The sequence below is a fragment of the Hemicordylus capensis genome, chromosome 2 (assembly GCF_027244095.1).
Source record: "Hemicordylus capensis ecotype Gifberg chromosome 2, rHemCap1.1.pri, whole genome shotgun sequence".
Classification (NCBI taxonomy): Eukaryota; Metazoa; Chordata; class Lepidosauria; order Squamata; family Cordylidae; genus Hemicordylus; species Hemicordylus capensis.
The window spans coordinates 243,415,197-243,431,481 of NC_069658.1; the positions used below are offsets into that span (position 1 = coordinate 243,415,197).

A 16,285-nucleotide genomic window follows, 5' to 3' on the forward strand; every position below is an offset into this window, starting at 1 on the left:
CCAAAGTTGATGTAGTCATTTGGGAATCCCTCATACAGGGAACACTGTCTCCAGCCCAGGCCTGCTCCCCAGCTGTTTTTGGACTACAACTCCCATCATCCCCAGCCACAGTGCCCAGTAGCCAGGGATTATGGGAGTTGTAGGCCAACATCTGCAGGAGGGCCAAAGTTGAGCAGCCCTGCTCCAGCCACAAGGAGCCATTGTTGTGGCTGGAGATGATGATGATTAATTCAATTTCTATACCGCCCTTCCAAAATGGCTCAGGGCGGTTTACACAGAGAAATAACAAACAAATAAGATGGAACCCTGCCCCCAAAGGGCTCACAATCTAAAAAGAAACATAAGACAGACACCAGCAACAGTCACTGGAGGTACTGTGCTGGGGGTGGATAGGGCCAGTTACTCTCCCCCTGCTAAATAAAGAGAATCACCACGGTAAAAGGTGCCTCTTTGTCAAGTTAGCAGGCAATGATGGGAGTTGTAGTTCAGCAACATCTGGAGACCCAAGGTTGGAAACGCCTGCCTTAGTTGTAGATGTTACCCTATCTATACAGGAGCTGTTTTCCCATGAGTAGGTCCCGTATCACTTGCTTTAACATTTGAATGACCCAGGACCAATGTGATCATTCTCCATCTACGTAGCTGGGCCTTTCGAATGGTAACTGAGTTGCTTGAGAGCTACTCATAGAAAAGGGGCTCAGTATCAGCAAGTGGGTTTTGGAGAGAGAGAGAGCGCTCCAAAAATACCTGGCACAGTTCCGAGCATTCTTTAAGAAGAAAAGGACAAGTTAAGAAGATAATTCCAGCAAGCCACTGATCCCGTCTTGGATCTCTGCTGGATCTTTCAGTGAAGTTTCTAACACCGTCAATTTCTGAACAAGGCCTACTTTCTCCTTTACCGGAGGTTTAAAGCAACACTCCCTGCATTCTAGGCACTTGGGTGGCTCTTGCTGCTGTGGCTTCGTTGATGCTTCTTAAGTGTCACTTTACGCCAGAAACCATTCCCACAGTCCACACAGTCATATGGCTTCACCCCAGTGTGGCTCCTCAGATGGCCATTGAGGTGAGTCTTCCGCGTGAATTCTTTCCCACACTCCAAGCATTTGTAGGGCTTCTCTCCCGTGTGGGTCCTTTTGTGTGCCCCAAGGTTGGAGCTTCGACGGTACCGATTCCCACAGTGTGAACACTTGTATGGTTTCTCCCCTGTGTGGGTCCTTTCGTGCTCAATGCGGTTGGAGTTCTGACTGAAGGTTTTCCAACAATATGAACACTTGTAGGGCTTCTCTCCTGTGTGGAGTCGCCGATGTCTCTTTAGGCTGTCTTTGAGCCATAACCTTTTCCCACACTCGGAACACTGATATGGGGGCTCCGTAACTTGAGCGCTGCCCTGTTCAAGATGGCCCCAAGCCGACTCTTCCTTCTGCTGCTGCGGGCTTTTCTCAAATACCTTTTTAACTGCAGCACGGGAAGTTGATTTCACTGTTCTGTTCTTTGGCTGGTCCTGCTGCTGCTTCTTTGACCTGCGCTGACTCTTGGATGGTTCTCCCCGTTCGTGACCCTGGGAGACATTCACCACCACGCTTCCTGAGGCCTTCCCACAACATTCCAATTGTTTAGAAAATTCCCAATGATTATTTTCCTCCTTAGTCTCATTCTCTTGCCAATAATCTGTTGAAATTAAAGGGGGGGGGGAACATCTTGGCATGAGTGAGAGTCCAGGCAAAGAGGTTATGGCTGCAATCCTCTGCATACTTACCTAGGAGTAAGTCCCATGGAACTCAGTGGGGCTTTCTTCCAAGTAGGCATGCAGAGAGTCAAGCTGCATGACCAGATTAATTGGTAGGAGGAAACTGGCTGGCATCCTAACAAAGCGCTTGTGGAAGGGTGGTAGGACGAAGCTGTTGCACTAGCTATTTTGCGCCAAGTCTGGGGCTTGCACTTGCGCAACTGTTGCGCAACCTAGGGCACACATAAAGGCAACTTTTGCACAGGATTTCCTATAGTGCAAGAGCACAATTCCACAAATCCCCACTTTTTAGCACACCACCACAATCTTCTTGCACGAGTGCAAGCACTTCTTTAGGATGTCAGTCTCTGTATGTGTGTTAGTTACTACATAAATGCAGCCTGGCTGGATCAAACCCAAGGCCTATCTAGTCCAGCATCCTGTTTCCCACAGTGGCCCACCAGATGCCTCTGGGAAGCCCACAAGTGGGAGATGAAGGCATGCCTCCTCTCCCACTGCTGCTGCCCTGCAACTGGTATTTAGAGCAGGGGTTCCCAACCAGTGGTACTCCAGATGTTGCTGAACTACAACTCCCATCACCCCCAGCCACAATAAATTGTAGCTGAGGATGATGGGACTCGTAGCTTGGCAACATCTGGAGTACCACAGGTTGGGAACCCCTGATTTAGAGGCATCCTGCCCCTATTAGTTTAACGCAGTGCAAGACTGAGTTGAAATGGATTGAATACATAACTGACAAGTACCATCAGTGAGATAGTGAGCTCCTGGCCTCCAGCATCTGCACAGAACGCATGAAGACCAGTGAAATCATGGCGTAGTTCATAGCCATTGTACTTGGCTATGAAAACGTATGACTCTGCCTTGTACTGAGTGAGACCATTGGTCCCATTGAGCCTAATATTGTCTACTCGGTTTGGTAGGAGCTGTTCAGGAACTGCCAAAGGTCTTTCTCATCCCCTGCTTGTAACTGCAGATGCTGGGATGACCTTCTGCATGCAGAGTATGTGGTCTGCCATAGAGATAAATGAGAGCCCGATTCTCATCCTTCAAGAATGCACTGCAAAATGTTGGGTGGCAAGAAATTTCATTCATTTAATGTCTGATTTCCTTTTCTGGGTCTCAGAAGTTCTCGGCCTTTGTCCCTGTTTCTCTGCTTTCAGCCAATCTATATTAGATGGAACTTCCATGATCTGAGGCAATATACCTCTGAATACTAGTGGCAGGGATCGCAGCGGCAGGGGAGGGCTCTTGCCTTCGCGGCCTGCTTGTGAGCTTCCTGGAGGCATCTGGTCAGCCACTGTGGGAAGCAGGATGCCAGATTAGATGGGTTTTTGGTGTGACCCACCAGGACTGGTCATATGTGATTACCAACTCCTCCAGGGGTTAGGGGCCTCCTAGAAGTGGGTGATTCGATGGTTAGGGGTATAGAGAGATGGGTTTGTAGACCAAATGGTGACTTGCCTGCTGGTATGAAGGTTACAGACATCATGCGGCATTTAAATAGGCTGATAAGCAGTGCTGGAGAGGAGTCAGCTGTTGTGCACGTTGCCACCAACGATGTTGGAAAATGCAGTCGGGAGGTCCTGGAAGCCAAATTTAGGCTGCTAGGTAGCAGATTGAAGTCTAGGGCCCCCAGAGTAGCATTCTCTAAAGTACTACATGTTCCACGTGCAGGACCAGTGAGACAGGCGGAGCTGAGGGGTCTCAATGCATGGATGAGACGGTGGCGCCAAGAGGAGGGGTTTAGATTTGTTAGGCACTGGGATACATTTTGGGGAAAGCAGCCTGTACAAAATGGCTCCACTTGAATCACAATGAAACCAGATTGCTGGCACTTAAAAACAAAAAGGCTGCCGAGCAGCTTTTAAAACGTCTGGGGGTTCCCGACAGGAACTGGGTAGTATCTGGTTCGGCAAGCAAAATCCTCTAAGGTGGAAGGGTGCAAATGTTTCAGATAAAGAAGAAGGAGACAGAGTAGAACCAGGAGTAGAGCAGATGGAAACACATGACAGCTGGCTAAAAAGGTCAAGTGACATTAAGGGAGAGATCACATGCCAACACCAGGTAAGAGACTCAGTATATAGGTGTCTATATACTAATGCCAGAAGCCTCTTGAGCGAAGATGAGTGAGCTGGACTGCTTGGTTGCTAATGAAAACATAGTAATAGTGGGCATAACAGAAACTTGGTGGAATGGTGAGAACCAGTGGGACACTGTTATTCCTTGCTACAAACTCTACAGAAAGAACAGAGAGGAGCAGATTGGGGGTGGAGTAGCACCAACAAACTAGAAAACCTAGGAGGACTGGGTTCCTCCACAGAATCATAGGAACATAGGAAGCTGCCATATACTGAGTCAGACCCTTGGTCTATCTAGCTAACTCAGTATTGTCTTCACAGACTGGCAGCAGCTTCTCCAAGGCTACAGGCAGGAATCTCTCTCAGCCCTATCTTGGAGATGCCAGGGAGGGAACTTGAAGCCTTTTGCTCTTCCCAGAGCAGCTCCATCCCTTAAGGGGAATATCTTACAGTGCTCACACCATCTCCCATTCATATGCAACCAGGATGCGATGGACCCTGTTTAGCTAAGGAGATAAATTATGTTAGCTATCACAAGACCAGCTTTATTCTCTGATTGTCGCCCATCATTGTGACAATGATGGGTTTTGATCCCCTTCTGGATTAAAATGCTGAGAGTGACCTGGAGCTGGAGAAGTAAATCAGAGAGGCATCAAAAAGAGATGGTGTTGTAATAATGAGTGAGAGCAATTACCCTCACATAGACTGGGCAAATTCATGTGTTGGTACTGACAGAGCCGCCAAATTTCTAGAAATGCTAAAAGATTGTGCCTTAGAACAGTTGGTTGCAGAACCAACCAGAGAGAAGACAACCTTGTACTTAATCCTAAGTGATGCCCAGGACCTGGTGCAAGATTTCAGAGCTGTAAAACCATTGGAGAACAATGACCATAGGACTGGGTCTCACAATCAGTGAGACCCGGTTTAGGGCGCTGAGCGAGAAGAGCGGGCTAAGCCCGCTCTCCCCGCTCACAAGTGGGCAGGGAGCCCTGGGTAGCCGGATCGGCCGCCCACACGATGGCCAGCTCCGAGACAGAGCCGGCGGGGGCTGGGGAGCTCAGCAGCCGCGCGGCCCCCGGAAGCCCCAGTATGCCCGGGGGGGAATACTGGGGAGACCCCCAAGCTGGGAGGCTGCTTTTAAGCCTCTTGGCCAGGGGTCTACTCGCGAGTAGCTGCGGCACGGAGCTGTGCTGCAGCTACTCACGAGCAGATAGCCCGGGTTTGCGGAGCACTCGCTCCGCAAACCTGGGCTAAGGGGCGGGCTACAGGAGCGGGTTAGCTGCTCCAGAACCACCGAGTTTGGCTGCGAGCCCAGTGGTTCTTATGATCACAAAAATCGGGCTAGGATTTTCCTAGCCCGGTTTTTGTGATCGTAAGAATAGCCCCACCGTGTGATCCAATTCAGTTTATATCCGAGTGGAGCATTGCCAAGGAGGTCCAACACAGATGCATTGGTGTCCAGAAGAGCAACCTTCTCAAAAATGATGGGACTGCTGAAAGTGAAAGTTAGGAGGGTCAAATCACTCCAGAAAGCATGGAACTTATTTAAAACCACAATAATAGAAGTTCAGTTGGAATGTATACCAAGAAGGAGGAAAGGTACCACCAAGTTCAAGAGAATGCCAGCATGGCTCACAAGTAGAATCAGGGAAGTTTTTAAAGGGAAGAAGACTTCCTTCAGAAAATGGAAGTCCTGCACAAACAAAGAGAACAGAAAGGAACATAAACACTGGCAAAACAAATGCAAGGAGACAATATGGGATGCAGAAAGAGATTTTGAGGAGTATATAGCTGGAAGTGCCAAGAGGAATAACAAAACTTCTTTAAATATATCAGAAGCAGAAAATCTGCCAGGGAGGCAGTTGGCCCCTTAGATGAAAGGGATTATTGAGGCTAAGGAGATTGCAGAGAAGTTGATTGAGTTATTTGCATCTGTCTTCACGGCAGAGGATACTGACCATATACTATCTCTGGAACTGAGCTTCTCGGGCTTAGAGGCTGAAGAACTGGTCAAATTTGAGATGATGACAGAGGATGTTATAAACTGTCTTGAAAAACAAAAAAACAAAACGCCAGGGTCAGATGGCATCCACCCAAGAGTTTTGAAGGAACAAATGTGAAATTGTTGATCTCATAGCAAAAATATGTAACATGTCCTTACAATCAGGCTCAGTACTAGAGGACTGGGAAGTAGCTAATGTAACTCCGATTTTCAAAAAGGGAACTGGGAAATTATAGTTTGGTTAGCTTAACTTCTGTGCTAGGTAAAATTGATGGAAAGCATATTTAAAGGCAAAATGTTTAAACATATAGAGGAACAAGCCTTGCTGAACGAGAACCAGCATGGCTTCTGCAGGGGCAAGTCTTGCCTCACTAACCTGTTAGAGTTTTTTGAGAGTGTCAACAGGCATGTGGATAAATGTGATTTGGTTCATGTAGTATACTTGGACTTCCAAAAAGCATTTGACAAAGTTCCCCACTCTTGAGGAAACTTACCAGTCATGGGATAAGGGGACAGGTTCATGTTTTCACAATGTAGCAAAGTAAGAAGTGGGGTCCCCTAGGGATCTGTACTGGGACCAGTAATTTTAACGTGTTTATAAATGATCTAGAAGTTGGGGTAACCAGTGAAGTGGCCAAATTTGCAGATGACACTAAACTATTTAGGGTAGTGAAATCCAAAACAGATTGTGAGGAGCTTCAAAAGGATCTCTCCAAACTGGGGGAGTGGGTGACAAAATGGCAAATGTGGTTCAGTGTAAGCAAGTGCAAAGGGATGCATATTGGGGCCAAAAACAAAGCAAACCCCAACTTCACATATATACTGATGGGGTCTGGGCTGTCAGTGACTGACCAGGAGAGAGATTTTGGTGTCATGGTGGACAGCTCATTAAGAGTGTTGACTCCGTGCATGGCAACAGTAAAAATAAAAAATAAAAAAGGCAAATTCCATGCTAGGGATCATTAGGCAGGGGGTTGAAAATAAAAATGCTGATATCATCGTGCCCTTATACAAATCTATGGTGCACCCACATTTGAAGTTCTGCGTACAGTTCTGCCCACCGTAGTCAGTGTCCCCTGCTAAGTGAGCAGAGGCACCTTTCTAAAGTGGTGATTCTCTTTGTTCAGCAGGGGGAGAGCAACTGGCCGTCTAACCCCAGCACGGCATCCCTCCAGTGGCTGTTGCTGGTAGCTCTTGTTTCTTCTTTAGATTGTGAGCCGTTTGAGGACAGGGAGCAAATCTATCTATCTATCTATCATATGTTTATATCTGTAAACTGCTCTGGGAACTTTTGTTGAAAAGTGGTATATAAATATTTGTCATATTCATATCTTAGGAAGGACATTGTAGAAATGGAAATGGTGCAGAAGAAGGCAACCAAGGTGATCAGGGGCCTGGAGCACCTTCGTTATGAGTCAAGGCTCCAGCATCTGGGGCTTTTTATGTTGGAAAAGAGGTAACTATGGGGAGACATGATAGAGGTGTATCGAATTATGCATGGAGAATGGACAGAGAAATTTCTCTCTCACACAACACTAGAACCAGGGGTCATCCCATGAAACTGAAGGCTGAGAACTTTAGGACCAACAAAAAGAAGTACTTTTTCACACAGCGCATAATTAATCTATGGAATTCTTTGCCATGGGATGTGCTGATGGCCACTAGCTTGGATGGTTTTAAAAGGGATTAGACAAATTCATGGAGGACAGGTCTATCCATGGCTACTAATCTGGTGGCTATAGGCCACTTCCAGTCTTAGAAGCAAGATACCTCCAAATACCAGTTGCAGGGGAGCAACAGGAAAAGAGAGGGCATACCCTCGCCTCTTGCTGTGGGATTTTCAGAGGCATCTGGTGGGCCACTGTGTGAAACAGGATGCTGGACTAGATAAGCCTTGGGCCTGATCCAGCAGGGCTGTTCTTATGTTCCAGTTCTAAGCCAGACTTGGCTGCAAACCATGAAAACAGGAGGTACAAGTCCAGACGAAAATCACACAAATTCCTTAAATCATAGCTCTTTTAATCTTCCACCAATGGCCCATCTGCTTGTCGATTTAACACATCTCTCAGTGGTGCAGGCCCCTCCCAGCTTCTCAAGCACTTGTTAACCAGCAAGAAATGAGAACAGGGAAATTCAGTTTCAGCTTGGGCTTCATTCTCACTCTTTCAGTGATTTCTTTTGCACGCAAACTTCTTAAGCAAACTTTTGTTCTTTAGGTGAACCTTTTTTTAACCTTATGCCAGCAGGAGGCAACACTAGTAAAATCTGTGTGCCAGAAGGCCACAAGGTTCCTCCTACACTGTTGGGTCCCCACCTAGGAACGTAGGAGTGAGCAGTTGTGTCTAACCAATGGAATGCATGTCACCATGTTACTATTATTATTATTATTTCAATTTCTATACTGCCCTTCCAAAAACGGCTCAGGAATGTTGCACATCAGAAAATATGTTTTTTAAAACCCATAGTTCACTAGAATTCCCACACTCTCCTTCCATTCCTTGCCTGAAGGCAAAAGGATATGCACCAGCAGAATCCAGACTTTTTATTTATCCAGATCCTTTACCAAGACATAGATTGAGTTGACTCACATTGAGAAAATGCCTATATTGTTGTTTTATCTTTGTTGTGTGAAACTACAGCTCATGGGATACAGAAAGAATGGAATGCTACAGCTTTAGTCATGTAGCAACCTGCTGCCAATGTGTATACAAGGGGCTGCATTAAAGCAACACTAGCAACTCATTTCAAATCAATTTAAGGGAAGTGAAACAGTGTTCCCTCTAACAGAGATTCCCAGATGTTGTTGACCACAAGTCCCATAATATCCAAGCAAAAGCCATTGCAGCTGGGGATTCTGGGAGTTGTAGTCAACAACATCTGGGAACCCCTGTTAGAGGGAACATTGAAGGGAAAGCATAAAACCACTGGTCCATCTAGCACAGGATTGGCACTTCTGTGGAATAGCAGCTTGTCTCAAGGAGGCAATGGCCATTCCTAGCTTTGCTACCCGAGATCCTGACTAGAGATACCACTGAACGTGGGGTTTTCTGAAATCCAAAGAGTGTTTGTCACTACTGAGAAAAACAACCTCAGGAAACAAGAGTCATAGAAGTCTTACCTTACCAGGGTGTTTCAAATTACAGAAGAGATAGCTAAGTGCAGGAGATGATAGAGCATGATAAACTATGGTGGGTGGGTTTGCTGGTACACAGGAACACAGGAAGTGGCCTTATACTGAGTCAGGTCCTTGATACATCTGGCTCAGTAACATCTACACTGAATAGGAGCTGCTCTCCAAGATTTTAGACAGGAGCCTTTTCCAGCCCTACCTGGAAATGCCAGAGATTGAACTTGGGTTCTCTTGCATGCAAAGCAGATGCTTTTCTACTGCACTTTGGCTCCACCCCCTAAGGGGAATATCTTACAGCAGACAGTGCTCACATGTAATCACCCGTCCAAATGCAAACCAAGGTGAACTCTGCTTAGCAAAGGTGACAATTCATTCTCACGACGGAAAGACCACCTTAATTCCAAACCAGCTCAATCCCAATAAGGGCTTAATATTGTCCAAACCTGTTCAGCATTTGTTGGAAATCTGCTGCTAAACAGCTAAAGTGATTGCCAAGTACTGGAAAGCTAAATGCCTCCTTTTGATATCAGAATAGATAAGAAAAGTTTTGAATACCACCAAGATGAATAACCTAATTGGCCAGGCACATGTCCAAAAGGAGACATATATGTGGGTGCTAGGAGTCGAAATTGACTTGACGGCACACTTTACCTTTACCTAACCAGAAAGGAAGCTCTGATAAAGAACTAACTCTAATAAAAAGGTGGGTTCCCTTGGTCCAGTTCTGGGATGGTCTTTGTAAAAGTCCAGGAATAATTTCCTCCCCCAATTGGTAAATCTGATTTGACATCAAGCAAGATGCTCAACATTTATATGAACAGTTCTTTCATATGTTATATTTTCACATTATATAACTGCCAAAGTCTAACAGTGCAAATGAACTCCCAGAGTGGTCACAATTATGTTACTCTGTTGCAGCAAAACCAACAAAGAGTTTCATGGCACCTTAGAGACAAACTGATTTATTGCAGCAGAAGCTTTTGGGGACTAGAAACTACAAAAGAGAGCGAGAGAGAGAGAGAATGAGAATCTCCAATTGGTCCTTAGAAAAGAAGCATCTTCCAAGCACGTCTTTTCCCTATGAAGCAACATTCTGAACCATGTCAAAGACATTTGCTGCATTATTTGTTCATCGGTATATTCCCTGTCCCAGTGCCAAGGCACTGTGCTCACACTGCAGCTTTCTCCACCCATTGAGTGTTCACTTGCATCTTGCATGTATGGATTCTACGATGCTTATTAAGGTAAAACTTTTGACTGAAGCCTTTCCCACATTCCGAGCATGCATATCGTTTCTCTCTAGTGTGGATTAGCTGGTGACGTGCAAGGTTTGAACTGCGCCCAAATTCTTTCCCACAGTAGGTGCACTTATATGGCTTCTCTCCTGTGTGGATTCTCCGATGAACTCGAAGTTGCCAACTGCACCCAAAGGTTTTCCCACAATCTAAGCAGTAGTATGGTTTCTCGCCTGCGTGGATTCTCTGATGCCGTTGGAGGTTAAATTTCCGGCTGAATTCTTTCCCACAGTCCAGGCATTCATACATTCTCTCATCAACATGAATTCTCTGATGAGTGAGGAGATCTGAGCTGTGCAAGAAGCTTCTTCGGCTGATTAAACACATCTGTGATTTTCCTCTTCTGAGAGGTCTCTTGGTTTTCCCATAAGAATGGCTGATGTTTTGCCTCTTGCCAGGGTGGATTCTTTGCTGGACTGCAGTATCCCTGAAGTCCTTGTAACCACTCCCACACAGAAGAGAGGCATCCACTCTTTCCATTTGGTAAATTTCCTGCTTCCTCACAGCTCTGCTAGGATCCTCTGAAGCATTTTTCTGCTTATAAAACTGGAAAACATCCTCTTCCATTCCTCTCTTTGACTTCCAGCCTGATCCCACTCGCTCTGACTCTTCTGGTGCATTTCTCTTCCCCTCATTTATGATCAACCACCCTTTACCTGTTGGAAGAACAAGAGAATCCCAAACACAACTCATTCTCTGGATGAGACAAATATGAAACTCAAGACCAGGAAACCAAGTCCAATTAAACTGAAAATGAAAAACTTGACAGAGGAGGAGACAGCTGAATGGGGGATATGAACATGTAAAATCATAATTACTTTTGCCAAGGTAAATCATATAATCAAACTAGAATATACCCAATAAAATTAACACAGATATTTGGAACAGAAGGACTCCTTTAAAAAGAGAGAGAGAGAGTAAGTTTGTCACATACAAGAGGTTTAGCTCACACTGAAACTTTCCCCATATTCTGAACACGTATATGACTTTTCCCCCATATGGATTCTACGATGCCTATTAAGGTGCACTTTCTGACTGAACCTTTTCCCACAGTCCAAGCACACGTAGGGTTTCTCCCCAGTGTGGATTCTCTGATGACGATTCCGATCCGAACTGCAACTGAATCTTTTCCCACAGTCCAAGCACTCATAGGGTCTTTCTCCAGTGTGGATTCTCTGATGAATGATGAGGTCCGAGCTATAAAGGAAGCACTTCCCACAGACCAGACATTTGTATAATTTTTCTTGTGTATGGATCCTCTGATGACGATTACGGTCAGAACCACGACTGAATCTTTTGCCACAATCAGGACATTCATACGGCCTCTCACCTGTGTGGATTCCATGATGAATGATGAGGTCTGAGCTATAAAGGAAAGATTTCCCGCAAATCAAGCATTTGTTCTGTGGTGTTCCTCCCAAGTGGGCTCTCTCATTAATAATGAGGCCTGGACTCTGACTACAGCTTTTCCCACAAGCACCATATGTGTTTTGCCTCTTACCAGTGCAGACTCCTTGCTGGTCTGAGGTTTCACTGGAGTCCTTGAAAGCACCTCCACAAGAAACAGATCCATCCTCTCGCTCTGTTGGGTGGAGTTCATTCTGCCATTCTTGACTTTCAGAGGCATTTTCCTGCTCACTACAAGAGGAAGCATTCTCTTCCATTCTCCGTACCGAGGATCCACAAGGTTCCACCTGCTCGGAAGCTTCTGCTGTGCTCATCCTGTGTGCTTCCTGTGTGCTCATCCACCTTTTACCTGCCAGAGAAATGAGAAAAGTAGGGCAGCTCTGCTTAGTCAGCTGAGTGGTTAGCTTAACAGATTTTAAAAGTGTACTAAATTTTAAGAGAATTATTCTCAGTTAAAAATTCAAGATAGCCTATGGGCTAAGTACAAAAAAACCAAACCCAGTTATCTATTTATGACCCCTTGTTAGGAAATACATGACTCATCACCTGTGAAAAATAAATATGATAACATTGTAATCTCCTTCTTTAATTAATCATTAACTAATTGTAGTTAACTAATTGTAGTTAACAATGTGGGGGGAAACAAAATCAAAAGCAAAGAGCCCATTTTGATCAACTAAAAAGGTGCCCCAATTAATTAGGCTACAGAATTTTTAGAAATTATTTGTAACACTATTATATTTCTATCCCACCCTTCTGCTAAGTAGCTCAGGGTAGCAGCCTCCCTTTCCCTTTTAACCTCACAACAACCCTGTGAGTCAGGTTAGGCTGAATGATGATGACTAGCCCAAAATTACCCAGTGAGCTTCATGGCTGAGTGGGGATTAGAATCCATGTGCAGAGATGTGGGCCTCAGCATTTTCCAGGGGAAATTTCCCCCCTATATTTTGTTTTTCCTGTGGAAACTTTTCCATTTCTAAAAATTCATTGTTTCATAAAATTCATTAGTAACAATGAATGGATGCCAATGCAATATGAGGCAAGTCTGGCCATTCCAAAGTTGTCATTAATGTTTTTCAGGTGATTATCCCTAGGAAGAATGTGAGAGACTACATTTGTGTTTTATTGATTGATTAAGTATTCCAATAAAGATAATTTCTTTCCACATAAAGCTTTAAATTTGTTTCAGTTTAACATTTAAATCACATTAAATATATTTAATGATTCCCTAACCTTCCTAAAAATATTTCAGTTTAGGGAAAACTCACAAGCACTAACATTTATTTATTTATTCATTCATTTCATTTAGGAAATATCTAACCCTTCAGAAAATTCTCCCAGGGCAGCACACAACAACAACAACAACAACAACAAAGGACAACACAGAAATATGCAATGAAACAATAATATACAAGTGATGTACTTAATTCATCATAGGGGGCAAAATTAAAAACTGATCTTACAACCCTCCCATTCTACCCCCATCCCACATTTTCTTCTTCTTGACAAGTTTCAACTTCTCTACAATCAAAATAAATGTCTCAGGCAGGATGTTTGTAAGTTTGTTGTATTGTTGATCTATTGATATTTTCTTTATTTGCTGTTTACATACTTGTAAAAAACTAAAAGTTTTTTTAATAAAAAATATTCGTTAAAAAACAAAACACAACATAAGACCTTACTGAACAGGTCCAAAAAACCCAAGCAGCAGCTAACTAAAAGCCCAGGCAAATAAAAACGTCTTCATTTGGCACAAATTGTCATGCCTTTTGGGTGCCAGGCAAAGATGTTTTTATTTGCCTGGCTTTTAGACAGTAGCTATTGAATGATGAGACCCTCTTGGTCATTGCCTCTCAGCTCTGGAATTATCTGAGAAAGTTCTCCTGGAACCAACCATCTGTAGCTTACCTGCTAGTCTGATATTCCCACCATCATCTTCCTGCTTGGCCTTCATGCACAGCTGCCTCTGTTCAGCATCAGACGGGGCGCCGCTTGTCTTGGAAAAACTCACAGCCTCTTCCTCAAATGCCACCTGAAACAGCAGAGGGGATCCTTATCAGGTTAAAGCAACTGGAATGCAAGCTGCAAGGGCTTGAATCTCCCTCACACACAATCAGGACCTAGTTAATATTGCATCGCCAGATACCACTCTTTTAGTTTAGAACAAAAGATGACTAAAGGGGAGACCTGATAGAAGTTGATAAAATTATGCATGGTGGGGAGATAAGCTTTTCTCCCTCCCTCACAACACTACAACAAGGGGTCATCCCATGAAACTGATGGCCAGGAAATTTAGGACCGACAAAAGGAAGTACTTTTTCACACCGTACATAATTATTATCGTTCAGTGCAAGCTCTGAATGTTTTTTATTGTGTTTATTTTTGTGAACTGCCTAGAGCAGGGTTGCTTAACCTTGGGCCCTCAGATGTTGTTGGACTACAACTCCCATCATCCCCAGACATGGCCTTTGTGGCTGAGGATGATGGGAGTTGTAGTCCAACAGCATCTGGGGGCCCAAGGTTAAGAAACCCTGGCCTAGAGCCTTTGGAGTCAGGTGGCATATAAATTAAATAAATAAATAATATTTATTTATTTGATTTATGTGCCGCCTGACTCCAAAGGCTCTAGGCAGTTTACAAAAATAAACACAATAAAAACAGAATAAAAGCAACTATTAAACAATTATCATTTAAAACATTCAAAGATTACCAAAATTTTAAAACATTTAAACAGCAATTAAAAATGTAAAACATTCAGAGATTATTAAAAGTCTGGCTAAAAAAAGTGTGTCTTAAATAATAAAAATTAATCTATGGAATTCTCTGCCACAGGATGTAGTGATGGCCACCAGCTTCAATAGTTTTAGAAGGGGCTTAGACACATTCATGGAGGGCAGACTTGATGGCTACAGGCTACCTCCAGGTACAGAGGTAGGATGCCTCTGTATACCAGATGCAGAGGAGCAACAGCAGGAGAGAGGGCATGCTTTCCCCTCTTAGGAACATAGGAAGCTGCTTTCTACCAAGTAAGATCATTGGTCCATTTAGATCAGTATCTATACAGACTGGCAGCACCGGCTTCTCCAGGGTTACAGCCGGCCCTATCATTCAGCACTATCTGGAGATACCAGGCAGGGAACTCAGAACCTTCAGCATATAAGTATACAGGTGTTATTCCCAGACCCTGAGGGGAATATCTTACAGTGCTCACATGTGGTCTCCCATTCAAATGCAAACCAGGGTGGACCCTGCTTAGCAAAGCAGAAAATTCATGTTTGCTACCACACAACTGGTGGGTCACTGTGGGAAACAAAATGCTGGACTAGTTAAGCCATGGGCCTGATCCAGCATGACTCTTCTTAAGTTCTTATGGGAGTGCCCTAGTAAGACTCAGCTCTATCCACTTAGCCTGCACGAAATAACCTGCCATTTTGCTGTGCAGAAGCATACCTTGGCTAGGCCCTTTCCCCTGTTTTTCCCCCCAAGCTGTTGGGTTTATGGTGCAGCAGACAGTCCAAAATGTAGTGGTGGTAGTGGGGAGAACAGGAAGAGATGTGGGGTTAAAAGTTTTCTAGAAATTTCCCCTCTACTTTATTTTTCCATGGAAAATTTCAGTTTCTAAAATGCATTATTTCATTAGTGACAATTTCAAAGTTGTAATTAATGTTTTCCAGGTGATTATCCCTAGGAAGTCTGTGAGAGAGAGTACATATATGTTTTATTGATTTGTAGACAGGAAGATAATGTGGTGAGTGATGGTGTTTTTAAACAACAAACCCTAAATATATAAGTCAAACATAAGAACAGCCCTGCTGGATCAGGCCCAAGGCCCATCTAGTCCAGCATCCTGTTTCGCACAGTGGCCCACCAGATGCCGCTGGAAGCCACAGGCAGCCCTCTCTCCTGCTGTTACTCCCCTGCAGCTGGTACTCAGAGGCATCCTGCCAACAACATCCTGCAAAAAAACATGGCAAATTGGATTACAGTCTCCTTACGGCATCAGGGAAATCTGCACAATAAAATTTTCTGATAAAATATATGCACGTTTTGTGCAAATGAGAGAAATTAATTGATTAAGTGCCATCAAGTCGGTGTCGACTCTTAGCGACTGCATAGCTAGATTCTCTCCAGGATGATCTGTCTTCAACTTGGCCTGAGAGAAATATGAGCAGTAAAACCTTCCAAAACATTTCTGAATTCAAGATTTTCTGAAAATCCATATCTCTGGCAATAGATTCAAATCCTATTTAAGAACCACTTGCTGTGATGCACTCAGATTTTTCTGAGTGATGAGAGGACACAGCGAGACACTAGAACACAGCGAGACATGACCTCGCTTGGAGGCCCACCAGAAGCCCTCCTTCATATTGCATCTCAATGGAAAGAGAGATCCATGGCACCTGTAAGGTTCATTCATGTATTGTGAAATGAGCAAACACAACCAGAGGCCTCTTTCATCAGATGCATGATGATGCACTCATCGGCAGCATGAACTGGGTGCATCTGACACAAGGACAGAGTTAACAACCTTGGTAAACCATACTTGAGAGGTGGGCAACAGACTCTTTCCTGGTGCCCCAAAGAGACCTAGCCCAGCTTGGAGCATCGCTTTCCAAGGATGCTCCA

The 16,285-nt window shown here is 44.3% G+C and overlaps 2 protein-coding genes across 2 annotated transcripts in view; both read right to left on the minus strand.

The window, feature by feature from the left end:
- Positions 1-16,285, minus strand: part of LOC128343907 (uncharacterized) — a 37,361-nt gene that overhangs the window by 15,794 nt on the left and 5,282 nt on the right. The window contains exons 3-7 of the mRNA XM_053293337.1: positions 13,568-13,691; positions 11,754-12,008; positions 11,203-11,617; positions 10,231-10,544; positions 991-1,668 (exon numbers count right to left, since the gene is read on the minus strand). Of these exons, the coding sequence (XP_053149312.1) occupies positions 991-1,668; positions 10,231-10,544; positions 11,203-11,617; positions 11,754-12,008; positions 13,568-13,691 (1,786 nt within the window). The remainder of the gene's footprint in view (positions 1-990; positions 1,669-10,230; positions 10,545-11,202; positions 11,618-11,753; positions 12,009-13,567; positions 13,692-16,285) is intronic.
- LOC128347543 (zinc finger protein 22-like) lies at positions 9,898-11,183 on the minus strand. The gene has a single exon (XM_053302481.1). It carries the CDS (start codon positions 11,087-11,089, stop codon positions 10,127-10,129), a length of 963 nt encoding a protein of 320 aa, XP_053158456.1. The 5' UTR covers positions 11,090-11,183; the 3' UTR covers positions 9,898-10,126.